The sequence below is a fragment of the Gopherus evgoodei genome, chromosome 14 (genome assembly GCF_007399415.2).
Source record: "Gopherus evgoodei ecotype Sinaloan lineage chromosome 14, rGopEvg1_v1.p, whole genome shotgun sequence".
In the NCBI taxonomy this organism is placed as follows: domain Eukaryota; kingdom Metazoa; phylum Chordata; order Testudines; family Testudinidae; genus Gopherus; species Gopherus evgoodei.
The window spans coordinates 21,808,456-21,830,984 of NC_044335.1; the positions used below are offsets into that span (position 1 = coordinate 21,808,456).

General features: G+C 48.1%; 1 protein-coding gene across 4 annotated transcripts in view; it reads right to left on the reverse strand.

Moving 5' to 3' along the window:
* Nucleotides 1–22,169, reverse strand: part of PLCG1 (phospholipase C gamma 1) — a 104,394-nt gene extending 82,225 nt beyond the window's left edge. For all 4 annotated transcript variants that reach the window (XM_030533418.1, XM_030533416.1, XM_030533417.1 and 1 more), the window contains exon 1: nt 21,064–22,169. In XM_030533418.1, the coding sequence (XP_030389278.1) occupies nt 21,064–21,265 (202 nt within the window). In that variant the 5' untranslated portion in view covers nt 21,266–22,169. The remainder of the gene's footprint in view (nt 1–21,063) is intronic.
* Nucleotides 22,170–22,529: the final 360 nt, after the last annotated feature.

Genomic DNA, 22,529 nt, shown 5'->3' on the forward strand with positions numbered 1-22,529 from the left:
CTGCAGCCTACTTCATCGGATGCATGCAGTGGAAAATACAGGGCTATTGGGTTTCTCAAGGACATGCTTATCCACATTGTTAGCCATAGGTGCTGGAAGCAGGTGCGCTGGGGGTGCTGCTGCTTCAAGTGGTTTCCATCCTATACAGGGTTTACAGTTTGATTCAATGGCTCTCAGCACCCCCACTCTACAAATTGTTCCAGCCCCTCTGTTGTTAATTGTCTGGTTTATTAAAGAGCGGCAAGAGTAACCCAGTCGAGGCCCCACATTTGACCTTCCTTGTTCTTCCTGGGTGAGAGATGCTGCTAAGAGGAAGCGACAAAGAGTCCTGTGGCACCTTATAGACTAACAGACGTATTGGAGCACGAGCTTTCGTGGGTGAATACCCACTTCGTCAGTGGCAGCTTATGCTCCAATACGTCTGTTAGTCTATAAGGTGCCACAGGACTCTGTCACTTTTTACAGATCCAGACTAACACGGCTACCCTTCTGATGCTAAGAGGAAGTTATCTCTGGATTCTAGTGTCTGCAAAGCCCCAAATCCAGCAATCCTTCCCCCTTCAAGGAAAAATAAAAACTAACATGGAAAAGCTGCTATTTTAGTGCAATGCAATGGACAAGCTCCCCCTTCTGTTCTGCAGTTGAATAACCATCCCAGCACTGTCCCCAATAATGCTGGTGCTCTCAAGAATGGAAGGTCAGATTCTGCCACTCTAACTTCATGCACAAGTAATAGCATGGACTCAGGTAAAGACATTTGCTTTGGGACTCAGGAAAGCCAGATTTAGTTGCCACCTCTGTTACAGGATTCCAGTATGACCCCGGGCAAGTCGCAATCTCTCTGGGCCTCCATTCTCCATCTGTAAAAATAGGGAGAACAGTATTTCCCAACTGAGTGGTTTTCAGCCTGTGGTCCGTGGGCCCCTGGGGGTCCACAGACTATGTCTGAGATTTCCAAAGGGGTCCGCACCTTCATTCAAAATTTTTTAGGGGCCTGCAAATGAAAACAGATTGAAAACCACTGCTGTAAGTTCACACAGGTATTGTGAAGATAAATACATTAAACCTGGTACAGATACTACTGTGAGGGATGCCATGTACATAAATAGATTACACTTGTACTTCTTGCATAGCAACATGCTGCACAACATGAATAAGGCTGGCAGATCTTTACTCAATAGGAGTCCTATTAATGGAGTAATCAGAAAACAAATCTGCTCTAAGCTAGCGTATTTGGTTGATGTGTGCAGTTAGACAGCTGCTGTATTCCTCTTAGCCCCACCCCAGAAGTGGATGCATGCACAGCGTGTGCAGGTAGACGCCTTTGGGATGGAAGGTGCTATGCAAATATCACAAGATACTCAAGATGGGATCAGCCTGGAACACCAGAGTTCCCCACTCACCTTGAACTCTGGGAATGTCCCAGTCTGCATCTAGATCTGAACACAAAGGATTGAGTCCCTCACTAATAAATACCTGACAGTCGATACAGAACAAAAAGACGTCTACCAGGGCAGGATCTTTACTTTCAAGCTCCTACGATGTTTTGTGCACCCAGACGATGTCAGTGTCCTTTTAGCAGATATGCTGTGCCTGGGAACCAGCCCTTTGTTCCCAACCCCTGCCAAGTGTGGTTCAGGTCAGCTGTGAGACGAGCAATGTAGGCAGCAGGTGGGGTATGCTCCCCCGTGCCGTAGGCGCTTAAGATGCTCCGTGTGGCTTCGCTGTGGGTGCTGCTATTTCCTGCCTTAATCTCTAGATGTTGCTGCCTCAGCTTCATTTCTGGCTCACGTGCTCTGTGTCTTGTACACTCCAGCACTTGGTAACCTCCCCCCAGCTCCACAAATCATTATCAAACAAAGTGAAACACGTGATGTGAGGACAGACAAACAGATTAGGACCCCTGCTAACTGAAGCCAGCTGTCACACACAACAGGCATTTAGAGAAGGCCTGGAGCGGGAGGAGAGGGTGCTCAGAAAAGGATCTTCCTCTCCTTTTGCCCTGACTCCGCGTGCCCTGCCCCCACATGCAGCATTCACCCAGTGCACGTCCAGCACTGGAGACAGCGTTCCCAGTTAGCTATACAGCTCAGGAGGGACTTTTTTGAGGGGGCTGACTATCGATTCCAAACCACATGACTCAGCTCCTCAGAGCGGAGGGTCCTTTATCATTCCAGTTTATAACATGGTACAAGGGGAGAGAACTGTTTACAGGAGGCTCAGGAGCGAGGAGATCATCTTATAGTCCAATTTCATGCATCCCTCCACCAATGCAATGAACTGGTTTGAATCAGCATGCGTGCGCCATGGGCCCAGGAGAGGGTGGAAGGCAGAGAACTTGCTCAGCGATCACTCCATTCCTACAGAGAAATTTACAAAATTCCTTTCCAAATAACCTGCTTTTCTGCTGGGCTAACAGGCAAAGCCTCATCAGGCTGCCTCTGAGAGACTAGGTGATCCAAGAAGCTGAAGGATAACAAGCTTTCATTAAGCCCAAGTGATGCCCAAAGCAAAGGAAGTAAAGGGACAGGGACAATACACACAGGTATCTGCTCTGAAGAGAGCCAGGGGATTCAGTCACACTTGGATCAGGCTCAAAAGGCCAAGCCTGTAACCAGGTCTACACTAGGAAATTAGGACAGCATAAGCACATCGCTCAGGGGTGTGAATAATTCACGCCCCTGAGCAGTGTAGTTAAGCTGATCTATATCCCCACGTAGACAGCGCTAGGTCATCAGGAGGATTCTTCCATCCACCTAGCTGCTGCCTCCTTGGGGGGGCGGATTAACTACAACGATGGGAAGCCCCCCTATTCCCTGATGGGAGTAGCCACTATCTGACTGGTGTAGCTCTTCCGGCAGGACTCAGGAAGCAGGGGCGAGTTGGGAGACAGCATGAGCTAGTGGAAACGGCATCCACTTGGGAGTCAGGGGACCTGGGCTCTAAGTCCTGGCTCTGCCACTGATGTGCTGAGTGAGTATCCTCTCCCAGTGCCTCTGCTGCCCCTCCCGCTCCCCATCTGTCCTGCTTATTTTAGAATGTAAGCTCTTTGAGATGGGGACTCTCTCTCACTATGAGTATGTGCAGTGCCGAGCATGATGGACCTGCAGTCTTTGCTGGGGCATTTCAGTGCTAGTGGAATAGAAACACACCACAAAAAAGCAGCAAACCAGGATGTGCCCTAAACCCCTTGTTTAAAAAAACAAGCAAGCAAGCAGGACCTGGGTCCTAGACTCTAAGAGGCTGGAGTCTGTTTTGTACAGCTGCACTAGACACCAGGACTGGGAGCCAGGACCTCCAAGTTATAAGCCCAGCTCCTCCACCAAAACCAGGTGTCCTTAAGCACCTGACTTCACATCCCTGACTCAGTTTCCCCATCTAGGACAATACTCGTTTACCTGCCTCAAGGGGACACTAGAAGGGTTAAAAGCACTTTGAAGATGTAAAATGCTGTATAACGACTACAGGAAATATTACATTTAATGGAATATATATACGTGCGCGTGACATGAGGGAGAGTTGAGACTTTCTACAAAACCCACCACCAGGATTGAGGCTAATTGGCAGACTTAGCAGTAGAGCTGTAGGTAATTTATGGCAAATTTATTCAAGGGATTTTCCTGTTCTCCTGATGGCTTTTCCTCTAATTTGTTACTTGAAGTTACTCTCTGACTAGTTCTCAGTCTTCTCTGAAGCCATGTCATCATGAGGACTCCAGACAGGAAACTCAAGCTCTTCTTAATAAGGTACATGCTATGGTTCTGTTCCCTGATTGGATGAGCTGGTACAAAGGGAGACATCTGGGGCAAATAGAAATTTGAAATTTGTTCTCCTACAAACACTCTGCAGTGCTCGCTTAAGATTTGCTGCCTCTACAAATGCTCTCGTCAAGAAATTCATGGCGAGTGAAGGTGAGAAGTGGGATGAACACAGACGAAGTGGCAGTGCTTAAAAAAGTGAGTGAATCCTGCAAAAAAAATAAAATAACCCAGCACACCTGCACGTTTGTTTTGTTTTGTTTTTTTAACAACAACATTTGAGAGATGTGCCTGGTCTGCTAAATACATGTAATTGGAGCTTTCACTCAATTTAATAAAATCACTAGAAACGACATAGGTGCAATAGGGTGACACACCCTGATACACAGAGAGACGTGATGACAATATTCCTGGGCAGTCTCTCTTTGCACAAAAGCTCCCTGTTGTAATGGCTACCAGGGGTGCGTGCAGGAATTTAAATCTGACTGCTTTTGGAGGAGCATGTTCTGTGCCCTTGCTGCAGCCCCAGGGAGGCGGAGGAGCTCACTCTCCCCACAGCGGCCCTGGGGGCCAGAGAAGTTCTGTGCTCCCACCAATTACTGGGGGGGGGGGGGCCCTGCTTGCGCTCCTCTCGTCCCTGTGCATGCCCCTAATGGTTACTGTTTTGTTTCTGGTATTTACATGGCAAGGATTTGTAAACCTGTTAAAGCTTCCTAAGTAAATAAATAGCACAGAAGTGAGTGAATTCTCCCCGAACATTGATACGGCTTTCACCCCGCTCAGCAGAGCCCCGGGAACGGATTAGCCTTCTCATTTCTAGACTCTGGCTACACATCAGAGTTCTCCCCTAGTGCAGCTCTCCTGGGGTCAGTAATGGTGGAAGCTTCAGTGTAGAGAGGGCGCCGGCATTTTTACCACCACGGCAACTAGACTTGCAGGGCCCCGCGTATACCACATCATCCATCACTCCCGCTGCCAGAGGAGCTGTCCCAATTGTGAATGATGGGGCTCAATTTTGCCAGCGCCAATGTGCACCTGGAGAGAATCTCTCTGGACCAGGTTTAAGGCAATGCAGGGAGGCCTGCGATGGTACCTGCCATCCTGTGGCTACACAGAGGACTTCAGTCCTCTGGGACTGTCCACCTGGTACCATAAAATGAGCAGCAACGGCTTGATCCTCACATCAGCAGCGAAAACTTTCCCTGACTTAAATGGAAGTGGGATCCAGCCGACGTCTGGGGCTGCTGGAAGAGTCGGCGATGGGCCCAAGGTGACTTCTTCCACGCTGTACTTGAAACCTTCACTCTTGACCCCCTCCCTCCTTCTTTCCCAGAAAGATCACCACCACTCGGGGGGGGGGGCGGGGGGGCAGGAAACAAAACCGAGGGAGAGCAGCAGCCAAGGATTTGCAAGTGGCACAATCTCACCATCCCTCCAGCAGCACCGTGTCACTCTTCAGGGTGGATGGTACAGCTGTAACAAGATCGGAAAGGTCCTGCAGAGGACAAAGGCTGATCAATAGAGTGACTCTGACACAGCTCTTCATCTCAGCACCCACAGGGGTTGGGATTGAGAGGCAGCGGGGTAGGGAGGGAAAAGAAACCGAAGCACCAGGTTTGATTCCAGGAACTGACCACTGCCAAGGAGCAGTACCGCTCTCTCCAGAGCCCAGGAAACCAGACTGCAGATACTAACACCAACACCTCGACACAGCTAGAAGCACGCAGTTCACTAGCAACACAGCACTTGGCATTAGGGGGACGGGGATGGGGCCGTACCATCCAACAACTGGCAGAAGAGACATCGGGAGCATGCCAGGTATGCCTCCGCAGAAATACTCTGGCGCTAGTCAAAGGTGTGGGAAAGAGTCAACGCTGGGACCATGGTGATCCTAATTAGGAAGCCACAACAGCAGCTCCAGGCATCAGTGCCTTTAAAAGCAGCTTGGATAGGATTTTGGTTCTTCGTTTTGTTTTGTTTTGTTCTTGGTTGTTTTTTTGTTTGTTTGTTTTTGAGGTTGGGGAGAGGGGGTTAATTTAGTGCTGTGAGAGCTGGTGACTTGATAGCCTGGGAGAATGACTCCGTCTGTTCCCAGAGCAGGTGCTGCAGGGGGAGAGGTAGGGCAAGACATTGAACAAGAAAAGTGAGAAGTCAGGAAAGGAAAAACAGCCCAATGAGTAAGTAAAGAACAGAAATAAATTCTGACATTTAATGTGCATCTTGCCAAGCCATGTCCAGCAAATGAGCAAACCCCAACACTACTGTAGGGCCTGAAACTACTTTTAAATTCTTGTTTTGAGACCAACTGGATTTTGAGCTCACGAGGCCCGTGTGTGTTACTTGCCCAGGACACGCACCAAGTCAGGGGCAGAGCAGGGAGCAGACTCAGGGTCCTGACTCCCAGCCCCTGCCCTGGAGACCAGGGTTTTTCAAACTGCCAGGCTGTACCAACAGGAGCTTCTGGATTTGTCCCCCAGCTCTCTCTGCTGATACCTCCTCACCCCCACCCTCTGCCCCAATCCCCCACCTCACCGTACCCTCGGCCCGCACGAGGCTCAACTGTAGTCCAAGGAAGGGAAAGGGTGCTCCAAGAGGCTGGGCAGCCCCTCAGTGTGGCGCTGTACCCAGAGCCAAGTGCTGGGCAGAGAGGCATTTGTGGGTGCTACGCTCTCCTTATCACCCCAGCCAAGATGCCACCCTCCAAAACCACTGGCAGCCTCATACTTTCTTATCAAAACCTCAATCCCCCAAATCCTTGCTAGGCACAGAGGGTTGTGGAATCAGGGTGGGGCACAACAGGAACCAGGTGTTTTCTAAGTCACAGGTGGACAAGTTTTGAGAACCACTGATCTAGCCTACACCAGCAAGAGAATCAATACAATGAATGATGCTGAGACTTTAGAGCAAGCCTGTGAAACAGATATTGGTTGAAACAACAATTTAGAGGCGAGTTCTGCCCTCAGATGCACAAGCACGGCAGCAACTAAGATCCGAGGGCAGAATGTGAACGTTTGATCCACTATGTCCTCGAAGCAACTGAAGCTTATCCTAGATACCGTGGCATCTGTCCTGAGGTAGTGCCCAAGCACCTCACAGACAAAGCCTCCCCTTATCCTTGTGAGGTAGTATTGTCCTGCCCATTTTATGGGGAGGGAAACAGGCACAGAGAAAGTTCCGTGACTCGCTCAAGGTCATAGACCAAGGCAGAGGCCAGATCAGAGACAGAGCAACAGTACGAGACAGGAGAGGAGCAAATATAAGTAGATACAACACAAACAAGTGACCTAGTAAATGCCAAGATTTTAAGATTCACTGATAAACTGAGCTCTTACTAGATATTGCCTGAGGAAAACAAAGGACAAGGGAACTGAGGTGGGGGAAGAGAAAGGACATCAAAACCACATGGCTTTTGATCATCACCCGGCACCTCACCCAGCATGTAAACAGGAAAAGGCCACTCAAACAACACCCTGTAACCGGCCTCTAACCAGTATCTCCCTGTTGAGATCAGACTGACCCAGCAATCTGCCTTGATGTCTTGCCAATCCCAGACCCAAGCGAAATCCTTTCAGGGAGAAGTGCAGGGAAATTAAACAGCCTTTAACATGAATCAAACCTACCAGCATCAGCTTGGAAAACATGACATATTGATGAGCAGAGACCAGGGAAGGTGATGGGTAACAAAGACTGCGTGGCCTCTTCACAGTGTGGGCATGAAGAGGGGGAGGGTAAGTGACACAGCTGGGTGTTTAACATTTTATCCCTCCTAGTGGGAGAATATTGATTTCCTTTAATGGAACTGAAGTGACCATGATCTGAAGGGTCCACTTCAAGATGCAATTAACTGTGCCCTTTAATTTAGGCCAAGGAGATTATGGTACAGCTGGGCTGGTCAGCTTCTGGTTTTAAGCCAAATCAGACTTTTGCTGTAGTGGGTTCCTTTCTGCTCTTACACAAACAGACACTCTGCTGAAACAGAGTACAAAGGGGTTTCTCCCCGACATCCCTGCAAACAGGCCTCAAGTTACCACTTTCCGGTCTCTGACAGCCACAGCTCAAACCCTGCTCAGACCACAACTGAAGATGCATCTCTCAACCGAGCCCCTAGTGGACACAGATGCAGGGTACTGAAGTCACCATAGATTCTGGCACAACTGGCATTTTTAGCACAGGCCCACGACTGGAATATAAGGGATGATGCAGGTCAGGACTGCGGAGGCCACTGACAAAGCTGGGAACAGGGTGGAACTGGATTATAAATGGGGCTGCAGCAGGTCAGGACCCAGGTGCAATGGCAGGTTGTGCTCCTCCCACAACAGGCTCTCTGCCTGAGAACACTTTATCTGACCCCTTCCTTGTAATCCCACCCCAGGTGCTGTGTACTGGATTGCCCAAGAGAAGCACCGCTGTTGCAGTGGGTGGTGGACGGAGACGCAGTCGCAAACACGACTGGTTCCTCACCCTGCTGATGGCTTTGACGCTCAGGACTAAGGCCTTGAGCTGGAACAGCAGTGGGCTGGGAGCCAGAGGAGGGATGGGAACTGGGGAGGCACAGCCCACCGAGGAGGCAGTGTTTGTACGTTCTGTGGATAACTAGACCTCTGTCTGCCTGTGTGTCAGGGAAGAGTCCGGACAGCTGTGGGGTGAGACCGAGAGGCACTGGTAGAGCCTTGGTTAATGAGGGTCCCCCCACGTGGCCACGTGGCACCAAAATCACTTTAAAAAACTGCCCCTATTTTTAAACAGAAGAGTGTCTGGTGTGCAAGGGCAGGGGAGGTATCAGCAAATCACATTTAAGCCATTTCCTGCCCCACTCCTCCGGGAAAATGTTGTTCACCGAGGCCCCAGTTCTGCCAGCCAGCTCTATCTGAACACAGCGTTGTGGCTGCACAAACCCAGCTGCAGGCTTGAACAATAAGCTCTGTGGAGCAGAGGCGCAGGTCTTTTGACCTGTAACGTGCCAAGCACATTTTGGGAGGCTGCATTTAATAAAGTGATAATTGCACTCATAAAAACCTCATCACTGAGCTAGAGAAAAACTGAGGCCTGTTTCGATGTGGGGAAGTTCTACACAAATCTCCGTCCACTTGAAAGACTCACCCATGTCTACTCTGAAGGTCTCCCAACCACAAATTTTCCAGATATAGAGGTTGAGAAGGAATTTATACCCATTGTAGACTTTTCTTGTTTACAAATAAGACTGTTTATTAAGACAACTGGCCATATTCTTTGCTCAGCTATGTTGACTTCAGCAGAGCTGTGCCAGTTTACAACAGCCAAGAATCTGACCCTCTGACTTTTTTAGGAGTGGATCTCTCTTTGCAAAGCCACCTCGCATCATGGACTGATCAGTTCATTCCTCTGGAATTCTGGCAATGGAACGCCCCTATTCTGACACACCGTATGTGCAATAGCAGGACAAAATGTTGCAAAGTTGGCACTCCAGATCTCTAGAGCCACTTCGAAGGGCAGAAGGAGAGAGAAAAAACACATCCAGAGGTAGTTCAACCACCAGCACCCTGGCTGCACAAATCATGAATTCCAGGACGACTGAGTTCCCACTTAGAGCGGGCCAGAAAATGTTTATTTCCCCGCTGCTGAAAGTTGCTAATGTTTGGTGACACTCTGAAGACATTTGCAACAAAAAGTTGAAGCTTTCTGCAGAAAGCAAATGCTTGTCACAGAAAAATTAGTTTAATCAAAAACCTGATTTTCCAGCAAAAAATGTTCAGATAAAAAATTATTGACCAGCCTTACTTGAATGGCCAATCCCACTGCACCTCTCTCAGAGGCCTCTATCCTGCACTTTGCATAGCTAGTCAGCACAGCAGCGCTCCTGCTCCACTTGCCAATTCAGCTGTGGGAAACATGTTAATGGAACAGAATCAGGGAAGCAGCAGAGGAAACTATGAGATCTTCGCCTCCACTTACATGCAATGCAGGATACAGATACTAGATAAAGGATGTATTGGATTTAAAAATGTTATTAAGATGTTTAAAAAAAAAGTGAATGGTACAGAGTTTAAGGATAGAAGTTTCTTGTTATCAGGGAAGAATGTACAGATTATCGAGGGGTAAAATGTTCTGTTTAAACTAGGGTGGTGTAAGGAATACATAATCTGCAATCTCCCCGACTGGCAGTAAAAGGTTAACGGGTCAAAATACAGACACTGAGATGTGAGGGTACGTTGTTCATACAACGGCTGTGTTCAGGTGTGGAGTATAAAGAGTGGCTACAATGATGAGGATGGATTGACCCTTATTTGGTGAGATTTAACGTTCAGTGAGTTTATGGTTCCAGTTCATATGGTCCAACGGACAAAGTCTCTCGGTCCCTTTCTCATAGTCAATGTCGCTCTGGCTCACACCTCCTGGTACTGTTGGTGGCCGGTGACGTGTTCGATGTAGACGTCCCTGGTATTACACTGGTACTACTCGTGATCCTAGCCAAAAGGTCAAGAAAGCGATAACAGGCATCCCAAAAGCAGACACACATGCTAATAAGACTGCCACATGCACATCTGCTTGGAGGTCTTAGATGACGACAGGGTTTTGACAGCATTTTCCATTTGCCGGTACCAAATGCCAAATGTGCATGTGTGACTCCTCCTCCTCCCCCCCAAATACATTCTCTTTTTCCCTGCCCTCCTCCAGAATGTCACGAATGCTAGAGGCACACACTGGCATCATCAGGTTTTTACTTAATAAACAAAAGCTTCCCCTTAAATGTTCCAAGCTTGTTTTAGGAAGAGATGTTCGAAAGGATTTAGGAGCATAAGCCCCACTGACTTCCAGTAGGACTTGTTCTCCTAAATCTCATGGGTGCTTTGAAAAAAAAAACCCTCCCCCAACAAAGTAATCTCAGGATTCTGCTTCCCTTGGTCGACTCGTTTACATGCAGGTGCTCTCTGCTGCAGCAGAATAAGCGCCAGACACCTTCTCCAACACATGTGACAGGCTCCCCTGGGTCTCCCCCCAGTTTGACCTTTGCAACAGGTCCTGCCCTATTTTCTAAAGAGCTAAGATATGAAAACTGAGTGTGACAAGTGCACTAAGCCTATGTCCTACAGGCAACCCCGCTGTCCCACGTGAGCACTTTATTGCATCCCCAGGGTCTCCAGTGCAGCTTTAATGAAATCCAGACTTCTGCAAGGAGATGGTCTGTGATGCTCCCTTTGACTGATGGGCTTCACTGCATCCTGAGTTTGTTACCACACAGTTTGGGGAATGGCAATAGCCACGCATCGGATTGGTCACCTGGAAGGAAGATTTCCTGGCTCCTTTCAGAATTGTTTTATGGACCGGATGGTATGGGCACCAGGATTTCTAATGCCTCAGTTTTAGCCTAAGCAATGTCTTGCTTTGCCACAGAAAGATCCAGTTACATGCTCACATCGATCATCTGTGACCCACGTTGCTAAAAAAGTTTTCAGCGTGCTTTGAAAAAAATCCCACGTGGCCGCTAGCAATCGCCATGCAGCTCGTGATCACAGTGCCGCTAGCTAATGGGTGCTGGGAGCCCACAAAGTGGCTTGGAGGGGCAAAATACAGCACCTGTTCAACGGCACACAGCAACCCTATGCAAATAGAGAGAAAGAAGAATGCCAATGGAAATTCCATGATCGCATTCAAAGGAAACCATCGATGGCCAGTACATTAACTGCCAACCTGGAGTACCTGTTCTGCCCTGGGATCTTTAACAACCATAAGTGGTCAGGACCTCAGGTTTTACATCTCAGCTGAAAGATGGCACCTGTGACAGCAATGCCACACCAGCCTGGTGCTGGGGCTGCGGATCAGAGAGAAGAGGGCTATTTACTCCTAGTTGTGAATTAGCAGTCTCCCCTCCAGGCACTGACCTATCCAGATCCTGCTTAGCATGGACAGACACGACTGTAGCACAAACTAGCACAGCTGTGAACAAAACCCATATGTGGCCAAAGCAGAGATTTATTTATTTTTTTCCATTTTATGTTGTTTGATATAGTTTCTCTCTGGTGTAGAGAAAAGAATCAGTGTCTGTCTTATTGGCAACTCCAGGAGACCCCAAAGGATACAGCAGCTGCATAAAGGGTTTCCCCAGCCTCTACCCCACCAAGTCTCCCCGCCCAATCGTTCATTTCATTCTGTAAAGCTGTCATATCACCCGTTTCACACAGGGCATGGAATGCGCTGCAGCAATCTGCATGAACTGGAACACTTTTGTGGAGTCCCGAGAACCACCTCTCTCCCCCTCAACTGCAAAGCTCTTGTTACTACAATTCTGGAGATTCCATTAGTTCCAGGCAGCTTTGAGAACAGCCCATTGGTCACGTTTTTTTTTTATCATATTCAATACTCTGGGTTCCAGTCTGATCTCTGCCACAGACTCGAGGACAAGTCACTCCTCCCTACGTCCATCTCCCATCAGAAAAATACCCAGGAGGCTTTTTTGTCCACCTTTGGGGAGGGCTAAGTGATATAAGGAAGAATACCACTAAGTACATGGCTTTAGTAATACTCTGTCCTTCGCCCTGAGGTTCTCAAAGGACGTCAGAGTTATTCGGTAACCATGCCAGTCTGTTGGCATAGATAACAAGTTACTCTTCCCATTCTACAGATGAAGAAGCTAAGGCACAAAGCAGTCAAGAGGTCACACAGTGACTCAGATGACTGGTGCAGGGATCCAAGACTGTTTAAGGTTAAAAGTATGTAAAAACTAAACCTAGTGCAAAAATCCCGACTGAGACATAAACTACTAAAACAATCAATGCAAAAGAAAAAGAGAGGCAGGCCTGCATTTCAAACCCAGTTCATTCAGGCTACATTTACTACAACGTTCACATATCTGACAGGCAAGACTGCATGTTTCCATACGGTAGAGTCGGACAAACATAAACCCTATTTGTATCTGCCCCTGAAAACTGGGAATAAAGTGACAGCCACCGACAGCTAAGAAGACTGATTCCTGCAGCACGGGGCCTGCTGCACCACTTCTCAGCCAGCAGGGCTTAGAAATTAAACCTGGCGCTTTACAACTCAATCACCCAGGAGCCAGGGAAGAGGGAGAGAAAGTGAGACCAATAGAACAGACATGCAGTGAGCACAGCAATGGTGCTGGTGGCACATGTAACACAGGTCTCTCTCTCCCCTGCTGTTCACCTCTGAAAGGCAACCCGCAGAAGGAAAGCCTGCATCCCTTCTTGGTCCCTCTAGGATATCTAGAGAAGGCCTGAAAGATGGATGGGAGGGAGGTTGTTTTTGAAGGGCTTTTAGAAAATAAGTCTTGTCTAGCCTGTTCTTCCCGAAAGACTGGATGGAGGACAAGAAAAAGTAGCCAGATGAGGACACCACAGACAAGCAAGCGCAATGTGACTGAGAGGGGAAGTAACTTAATCAGACCGTTTCCTTTTTTTTTTTTTTCTTTTTTTTGAGACAAGGGTGCTTCTTTGCTCACCCACATTTAAACACAAACACCTCACTAAGCAATTAGGATAAAAGGTCTGTTTGGTAAAGATGGAAATACCCCTCTTGCCCCTTCAAATAACGACTGAGAAAGCTCCCAGCTCCCATCGGAGAACTCCAGCAAAACCAGGGGTGACCTAATCAACTATGCCTGACACTTAAGGTAAAAAGACATGCAGAACCTCCAGCCACTGAAAAAACAAAACATTTTTTTTTGGTGAGGCTTCTTTACCCACCACAAAGCAGCACCTTTGTCACCTTGACAAATACCTGGTAGCAGCTTCATGAGCTGCTAGGGTTAGTGGTCTAAATCTGGATTTGTTTGAGCAAGGGGCTCCTGAGATACACACTCTCTAAAAGTCACATTATTTCAAAAACATATACAGTAGTTCTTGTAATTTTTTGCACACAGCTGAGGCTCAGACTATGACACTGATCCGACCCATTGGGACTAGTCTCATTACACTTAAAGCAGGAGATCACCCTGTTTGTTTTATAGAAAAATAAATGGATCTGCTCCAAATTCAGTTCAGCCTCAGAACAAACCTTGAATTTTCCAAGGAGTTTCAAGACAAACTTGTTGATTAAGAAATGGCCAAAAAAGTTTCACATTCCAACTTATGATTTTTGAGCCCCTACAGATTAAGAAGTTACAAACGTGCACTTGGCGGGAGTACTGTGGGGTCTGTATTAATTAACACAAAGAATGAAGAATTAAGAGTTCCTCATCATAACAGATAGCCTGATGCACCACAATGGGCTGACAACCATTTTTTTATGATCAAATCTATTAGGAAGTATCAGGGGCTGATCTACCAAAGATCATGATCTCCGAGAAGCTGTGGAGGTGTTTGTCTTGAACTGAATGAACAATTTCATAATCACAAGGATTGTGTGTGAAGTTGCTCATCGAGAAAGCAGCGTTTGGTAATGCTTAGAGCCAGCTGAGATATTGTGGCTGAAAAAAATATTTATTGATAAATGGTCTGATTGCAAAATCTCCCATTTTTGGAAAGAGGAGGCTGCCATTTTGCAAATTAAACCTTTTTTTGTTTGAGATGTTTGATCAAGCTCCCATCGATGGATTCTAATCTTTATCAAGGGCAGCAGAGCTCTGGAGCTAACTGTTAACAGCAGGATCATCAACGCAGCAATGGCTCCTCCCACACAGAAAAGGTTCTTCGTCATAGAGCCCAGCTGGCTGAAAATCCTATTCTGCCTGAAAGAAACCGTTCCTTTGTCGGAGATGTTAACTAAACAAAGCCCACATCTGGGCAATTAACACACCAAAACTGCCGGTCAGTTAAGGTTGCTCTTTACGTAATATACCCAATGCAAAATCTACAAAGCAAGGAAATGAAAAGTTTTGGGTACCAGCAATACATTCCCTCTACTCCCTAGCCAGATATCCACCTCTCCATTAGCACAGTAGCCTTAACTCTGCCCCCACAGTACTCCAGCCTCCCTGCAGAAACTTCCCCAAACCTCCTGTATGTAGTTTCACAGGACTGTGCTGAAGGTGGCGTGTGAGGAAGTCCAGTCTTTTCCATGGGGAAGGCATGCAGATGGAATTTGGGGAAGAGCGGGCTGGCAGGCAGCCACTGTGGTGCATTCTCAGTCTTGGGTCAGCCACAGACGTGCGACATTCTCCATTCCAGCCTTTACAAATGGGTTAGCTGTCTCCAGATAATTGGCAATCAAATCCAGGCTACATTTAGGCACCTGAGTAAAAGTGCCGAGCACCTCTGAAAGTCAGGCCACTTTTACGTATCTGACTAAATAGGGATTTAGGAGCCTAACTCCAGACACCATGTTTAAGAGCATTGGCCTGTTAGCTCAGGTTCATATAGTGCTGTTCACCTCAGAATACCTTAAAGCACACTCAGGCCCTGTTCTTGTGACTTACTGAGCACACACTGCACCCATAAGTATGCTCAATAGCTCGCAGGACTGGGCCCAAAAAGAGCACTTCAACCAGGAGGGAAATGTGGCCACCTCTAAGGTAGAACAAAACTAAGAGCAGGTCACAACACTGCAGAGTTCAGAGCAGAACAGGAATAGCGACAAATGCAACTACAAGAGGAGCTTGGGGAGGCAAAAATGTAACCCAGCTGGTACTAGGGGAGGACCCCAGAACTAAGAGTGCTACAACTGTGAATGACCACCAATGGTCAGGACCTTTCTTCAGCCAAAGGTGCAAGGCCCTCTCCAACCTGGAGGTCATAGCCTCAAAGTCAGTTGCTGAGACAGCCGGAAAGACGAGCAAGCTACTAAAACTGCCACCCATTGAAAGCCTTACACAGCAGCATGGTGTGAGAGGATGAGAACTGAGCAATAGCACAGTACAGCTGCGCTATCTGCACCACTCACATCCATGCTGTTACAAGCCCCCACCTTCCTACAAGTTATTTGTCTGTTATTAGGGTGACCAGCTATCCAGATTTTACAGGGACAGTCCTGATTTTGGGGTCTTTTTCTCATAGAGGCTCCTATTACCCCTCACCCCCATCCCGATTCTTCACATTTGCTGTCTGGTCACCCTGTTATCCACCCCAGCTTGGTTCTTGGGAGAGTTGTGTGGGGGAAGAGTTTCCCAGCTTTACCCATCAAACTCAAATGCCTGCAGGGAAAAGAATTCAGGCCTTCCACATTTCAGGCACCTAAGTCCGCAATTAGGTGCCTAAATGTAAGTGCTTGTCTACATCAGAAAGTTGCAGCGCTGGTGAGGGAGTTACAGCGCTGCAACTTAGGAGGTGTACACATCTGCAGGGCACCACCAGCGCTGCAACTCCCTGTTTGCAGCGCTGGCCGTACTCCCATTTTGTCTCGGGTGTAGAGGATCCAGCGCTGGTGATCCAGCGCTGGTAATCAAGTATAGACACTTACCAGCGCTTTTCTTGACCTCCGTGGAATAAGCAGGTATCCCAGCATACCTGAGGAAGCCTCTGGTAATCAAGCTGGTCTCCTTCCCCGGCTTGCTCTCTCTCCCCGAACCCCCGAGCAAGCAGGTCTCCTTCCCTGCAGTTTGCAGGGTGGTTCGGGGAACGCGAGAGCAAACCGCGGCGAAGCTGGTCTCCTTTCCCGGTTTGCTCTCTCGTTCCCCGAACCCCCGAGCAAGCAGGTCTCCTTCCCTGCGGTTTGCAGGGTGGTTCGGGGAACGCGAGAGCAAACCGCGGCGAAGCTGGTCTCCTTTCCCGGTTTGCTCTCTCGTTCCCCGAACCCCCGAGCAAGCAGGTCTCCTTCCCTGCGGTTTGCAGGGTGGTTCGGGGAACGCGAGAGCAAACCGCGGCGAAGCTGGTCTCCTTTCCCGGTTTGCTCTCTCGTTCCCCGAACCCCCGAGCAAGCAGGTCTCCTTCCCTGCGGTTTGCAGGGTGGTTCGGGGAACGCGAGAGCAAACCGCGGCGAAGCTGGTCTCCTTTCCCGGTTTGCTCTCGCGTTCCCCGAACCCCCCTTGAAGCCGCCCAACAGCGCTGCAGTGTGGCCACATCTAACACCACTTGCAGCGCTGGTTGCTGTAAGTGTGGCCACTCTGCAGCGCTGGCCCTATACAGCTGTACTAATACAGCTGTAACAACCAGCGCTGCAAAATTTTAGATGTAGACATGGCCTCAGAGGCCATTGAATGCAATGGGAGCTGCAGGTGCTCCGCCACTCTGAAAAAATCAAGCCACTCTTATTCAGGTGCCTAACTTTAGAATTACCCATTACAAATTCTTTATTTTGCAAGAAGCTGAAGGAAGTTTGTTATCAGACAGCAAATAATCTAGCTTGGATCCTGATCCTTCAAAGATTTATTGTGCCCCTGCTTAAATTCACACATGAATTGTCTCTTCAAAGTCATTGGCATTACTTCTATTCATTACTTCAATCAGGTGCCTACATCTTTGCAAGACTGGGGCCTTAAAAAATCTGAAAAATCCAGGAAACTTTAACGTACACAGTTTGTTCTTGAAACTTTAATATATTGTCATTAGAAGGGGAAGAATTCTCCTAGACAGTCAGTCCCATAGTTTTACCTACTTGCTTAAAGCAAACAAACCTGTCTACCAGACCAAGACAATAAAACAAAACATTCATTGGATGCAGTTTAAGAAAAAATGTAATAGTGTTAAAAGTCAACAGGAGCTGTGCACCTAACTCCCTTGGGCCCCTTTGCAAATTCCAGCCTAAAATTAGGTAAGGATCCCCAGCACCGAGCTATATCGACAAGTCCCTAAATTGTTGTGACTGTGCACTACAGAAACGCTGGCATATTCCACCCCAGAGAAAGCTGCATTTCTGTGGCGAGTCCAGCCATCCCTGGATGTGCAGATTCTCTAAGACCTGTGATGCACCCAGATGGAAGATGCTATTGAAATAAGATGTCATCCTGCTCTCTTTTACAGTTGCTTCAGCTACCTGAACGATCTCTGCAGCCTCTTGGCATGCACACAACTCAAGAACTCAGCCCTTTTCAGCCAGGAAACTGTCATTTCTATTTCCGCCTAACACTTCCCTTTCTAGTCTTCTCTCTGAAGTGGGAAATCACATCCCACCATCAACTCTAACTGTTGCAGTTAAATCAAGCCTCTACCACCTCTATTAACCAACCTTACCCCCAACATTTATTATTTGTATTGCAGTAGGAGCCCCTATCATGGGCCTGGACCCCACTGTGCTAGGTGCTGTACAAATCTAGAGCAAAAAAAAACAAAACAAATCCCCCAGTCCCTGCCCCAAAGAGCTCACAGTCTAAGTGTGAGATGAGAGACAACATACGGATACAGACAGGTGGGGAGTACGAGGAAATGATGAGCCAATACCGGTCAGCATGACAGGCAGGGGTCTCAGCACACCAGCAGCCTGAAGAGCTTTGTATGCATCACGGCCAAGGGGAGTTTTGAGGGTGGATTATGAGGGAGCTCTGCAATGTTTATGGGGAGCACCTCCCAAGCGTGTGGGGCCACACAGGAGAAAGCGCAGAGATTCCTGTTTGCAAGTGTAACTGGAGGCTGGCATAATGGGCCAAGCGCCGCCAATCGCCAACAGCTCAAAAGTGAACAAGAGACGAGAGGTACAGTGGGGATAGGCCGTGAAGGGCCTCAAAAGTCAAGAGAAGCAGCTGATGTCGGATGTGACAGAGAAGGGGAGTCAGGTGATGTACCCATTATCCAGCTCCCTTTATCGTGCTAATAAATAGTACCAAGTTGCCCTCCCAGTTACAGAGCAAACATGTTGCTTAGATTTCACCTATGCCCCTAATGCTTTTGGCGATGCACGGCCGCAGGGCTCCAGCCGTCCCAAGACTCTTCTTTCACAAGGCATTAGCCTAACAAATGGAAATAGGCTCTGCAGGAAAAGCAGCTTCACTGATATCTCTCCTGGCAATATTAAATGTTTCAAACCTCTGCGTTTTGGGCATCAAGACAGAATCACAATGTACTGTAAGGAGGAACTGCGATCTGGTGGCTAACGCATGGGACTAGGACAACCCTTGGGTTCTAGTCCTGGGTCTGTCACTGACTCGTTGTATGTTTAGTCATGATGCTCAATGCACTATAATATATATATGGTGATGAGGCAGTATAAGAATCTGTGTAAAACAAACCAGACCTTGCGTAAGTCACTTCTCCTTTGTGTGTTTCAGTCCCTGTTCCCCCTTGCAAAATAGGGATAATATTTACTCGCCTTACAGTGGGGTTGTTGGACTTGATTAAAAAGGGCCCTGAGCAACATGGAAAGAAGAGAGCAGTTAAAAGCAGTTTCTGAGCCCCCTGCTATTCTTTGTGGGTTTACGTGCACTATTTCCTATGCTTCTCTCATTCTTGTCGTTACATTAAAGAGCCATATCAAACAACAAGGAAAACTGACTGAGGTCCTGAACCAGCAAACGGGTCTGCCTACACAGAGCAGCTTGCAGGATCAGGGACAGACTATGCTGGAAACCCTGAGGCCCACTACACATGAAGTGTTGTCGAATGCACAAAGGAAACAAATGGAAAAAAAAAAAACAAGCGTTCTTCTCTCCCGCCTCAAGTACTACATGTAAAAACAGAAGAGGGGTTTAAATTATTGGGTTGCCTTCTGCAACGCTTAGCTATCCTCTGATATAGAGGTGCTGGTAGTAAATATATCATGGGGGAGGGGGTTTGTCACAGACTCCAACCTTATCCTACCTTTTTGCAGTCACTTACCAAGATGAAAGTCAAATGAATATCCGGCTTTCTAGAGTGCTATTTAGTGTCTGATTTCTACAGCACCCATCACCAGAGTAGCTAAACACTAACACACACCACTCTACTTATGAGCCATGCAAACTGATCAAATAGCAGAAGGTTAGCTTGCAGACAGACATGTCTCATGGAAGCAGAAACCAGATACCTTATCAATTATGCTGTTTCATGAAGGAGACAGGAGAGACCCACTCTCCTTTAGAATTCAGTATTGATGCCCAGTTCGTACTGCAAACATTGCAGGGACAAGAGATACAAAGGATGCGCCTCTGACTTAGACCTAGCGTACAGGCACCATTCTTACTAGCACCAACTTCATACCAGACTACAGCCCCTACTAGCTAATGCACATCAGAATACTAGCCATATAATTATTACTGGCTATAATTAGATTAGTATGTTACAATTTAGCTAGCAGAGTTTACAAGAGGATTATAACTCATCAATCCACCACCCAGTTGTGACAACATCTGGGTATGTGCCTGCAAAAGAGAGAAATTGGTCACTCAATAGCTTATTTGACAGACAACCTGTCTTGTTTTGCAGATTCTTATCGAGCTCAAGGACAATGAAAAGCAGCAGGAGAGTCACTACCCACCATGTTAATTTCTTCACCTGTATTTGGCGAAATCTCTCTCCAGCCCTCCATTGTTTCACGTCTGACCTCACTGCAATGATCAAAATCAGGGCTGGACCTACCAGCTCTGTCCACAACTTTAAATAGGAGAGTAAACAAAGCAGCGAACTAGTTAATGGCTTTAAGATAAAAATTAGTTCTACAGACAGTTAAGAGTTTCCATCTAAGTGGCTAGATTGCTGTCCTCCTAAGCAGGCACTGATAACAAAAGGAGTTTGTATCTCTACATGTAATGTGATTCCCACACAACTAACAAATCAAAAGATGGTAGGGTATCTGTGTAGGGGAAATGAAACTTGCTAACAACGAGGCAGAAGGTTAAATAACCCAATTTAGCTGCAAAGCCTTCAGCCTTTTCGGATCATCTGCTTTTGCAAATAAAACACAAAAATCTAAACTTCACTTTAATACACACACACACACACTCGGGTCCTCAGACCATGAGAACCTAGCTCCACCACATTACAGCAGCAAGGATGGATTAAACATATTTTTAGTTTTTAAATCCTGAGGAAACAGGAAATCTGTTTTTCTCTGGCAGCTCTGCTGAAGTTTTAGGCGGTGGGGTGGGGCAGGGAGGGAACATAAAATGGGCCAAAAGAAATGAACGATTAAGACCGATGTACTTCTTCCTCTGCGAGAAATGAGTGTTTATAATAAAACGGAATAATAGTGATTCCGGATGGGCAAGAGGCCAGAATGTGAAGCTAGGTAGAAAGGTACACGGCAGCTTTAGGGCCAGGTTTGGGTAGCACTACCACTTCCATACCAGTAGTGTAACGAGGAGAAAAAATCCCAGGCACTTTTCAAAATAAACTGGTTAGGGAAACTTTCACCGCTGCATCTATTGTACAGAGATCCTCGCTTAGCCCAAACACAACCTGTCACAGGGCCACCCTCACCTCCATGCGCCACAAGCCTGCCCCTCCATATCCACAGTCGGATGTTTGGGGAATCAGAGGCAACAAGGGTTGGTTGTTTAAAAAAAGAGAAAGAAGAAGAATCCACTTACTCGCTCCTTCTATTTTCTCCGACCCTCTGCTCCAAGTGATCTGCCTGGTTTCCAGCTTCACCTGGAAAGTTTTCCTCTCCGGCCTCTGCGATTTTTTAGAGTAAAACAAAGTCATCACGGTGCCAACTTCCAGACTCCTGCAGAGGTGAACCACCTCCGCTTCGTTCTGGACACCGGGTCCATTGGAAAAGCCAGACGCCATCGCGCCCCTCCGCCTCCACCTCGTTCCTCAAAGGCGGCGAGATTTCCAAACACCAGGGATCTGCCGCTCACTCGTGGCACTCGGAAGACTTAAAACACAAACAATCCAAGAAGCAGCTTCAGTTCATGGCTCGGCGGGCAACAATCTCCCCCTCCTACAGGGGGGGAAATGAGTGTTTATACTGGGGGAGAGCTAGAAGGGCGAAAGCAAACCCGGATCGCTCGTTCCCCCAGCTTTCCACTTTTCGCTCCCCTCAGGCTGCAGAAAATCGCCTCTCTCCCGGTTTGAATCATGCACCATTTTTTTTCTCCTTCCCGAGCGGAGTCCAAAGCGAAAGCAGCCAGACACAAAGCATTCCCGAAGAGCCTGGCTCCTCCAGCAGGATTTGGTTGCAAAGAGCGCGTGCGGGGGGAGGGGGGCTTACTTGGTGGCCCGATTTGCCTTTTGTTCGGGGCCCCCGGTTACAGCCCGTCCCCCCCTATACCGCCCCACACACGCACTGGCTCTTTCCCTCCCGCAGCTTACGAATCTCTCTCTGCATTGATCGGAGACGGATCAGATCTCCCGAGAACTCAGCAAGAAATGGCTGAAAAATCCGGCAGCCTGCCTCAGTTTCACCCTCCAGGGCTCTTTTGTGTCAATTTCACCCACCAGCTGCAGCGGGGATTATTCCAACTCCGACATGTGCATTAGGAAAAAGACCCTCGCCACTCCCCCAGCCAGAGCCGGGGGGGCCTAGAATATGGGGCTCCCAGGGGGCAGAGAGCAAATCAGTGGCTGGGGGCTCGCGCTCCCATTCCTTCCTGGCCTGGGGTTTTCCGCCCCTTGCTGGTTGCGTCCCGTTTAGTGTGCCACCCCAGGGGGAAGTGCCATGGGGCGAGCGAGCTGGCAGAGGTGAGAAAAGATTAAACTGGCTCTTCCCCCTTAGCCCGTCCCCTCCCAGCCTGCATGTAAAACAAAGCAGGGCAGAGGAGCCAGAGAGCAGCCTCTTAAAGAGACACCAGACTCGTTTCCTCTGGAGTCCTAACCCCCTCCCCCTCGACACGCTGTTACCTTGCTGCCCGGGGCGTGTGGTCTCCGCTTTGATCAGGTCCATAGAGGGCCTCTTCTAGCAGGGAAGACCTGGGTGGGTATCAGCCATCTTCACACAGAGCCACATGTGCGGGGGACAACAAGGTGGCATGCAAGCGAGAGGCTGGATGGGAAGCCACCTGTAGGAGTGGGTGAAAGGATAATGACAGATGGGGCAGCTTTCCTTCTCCCC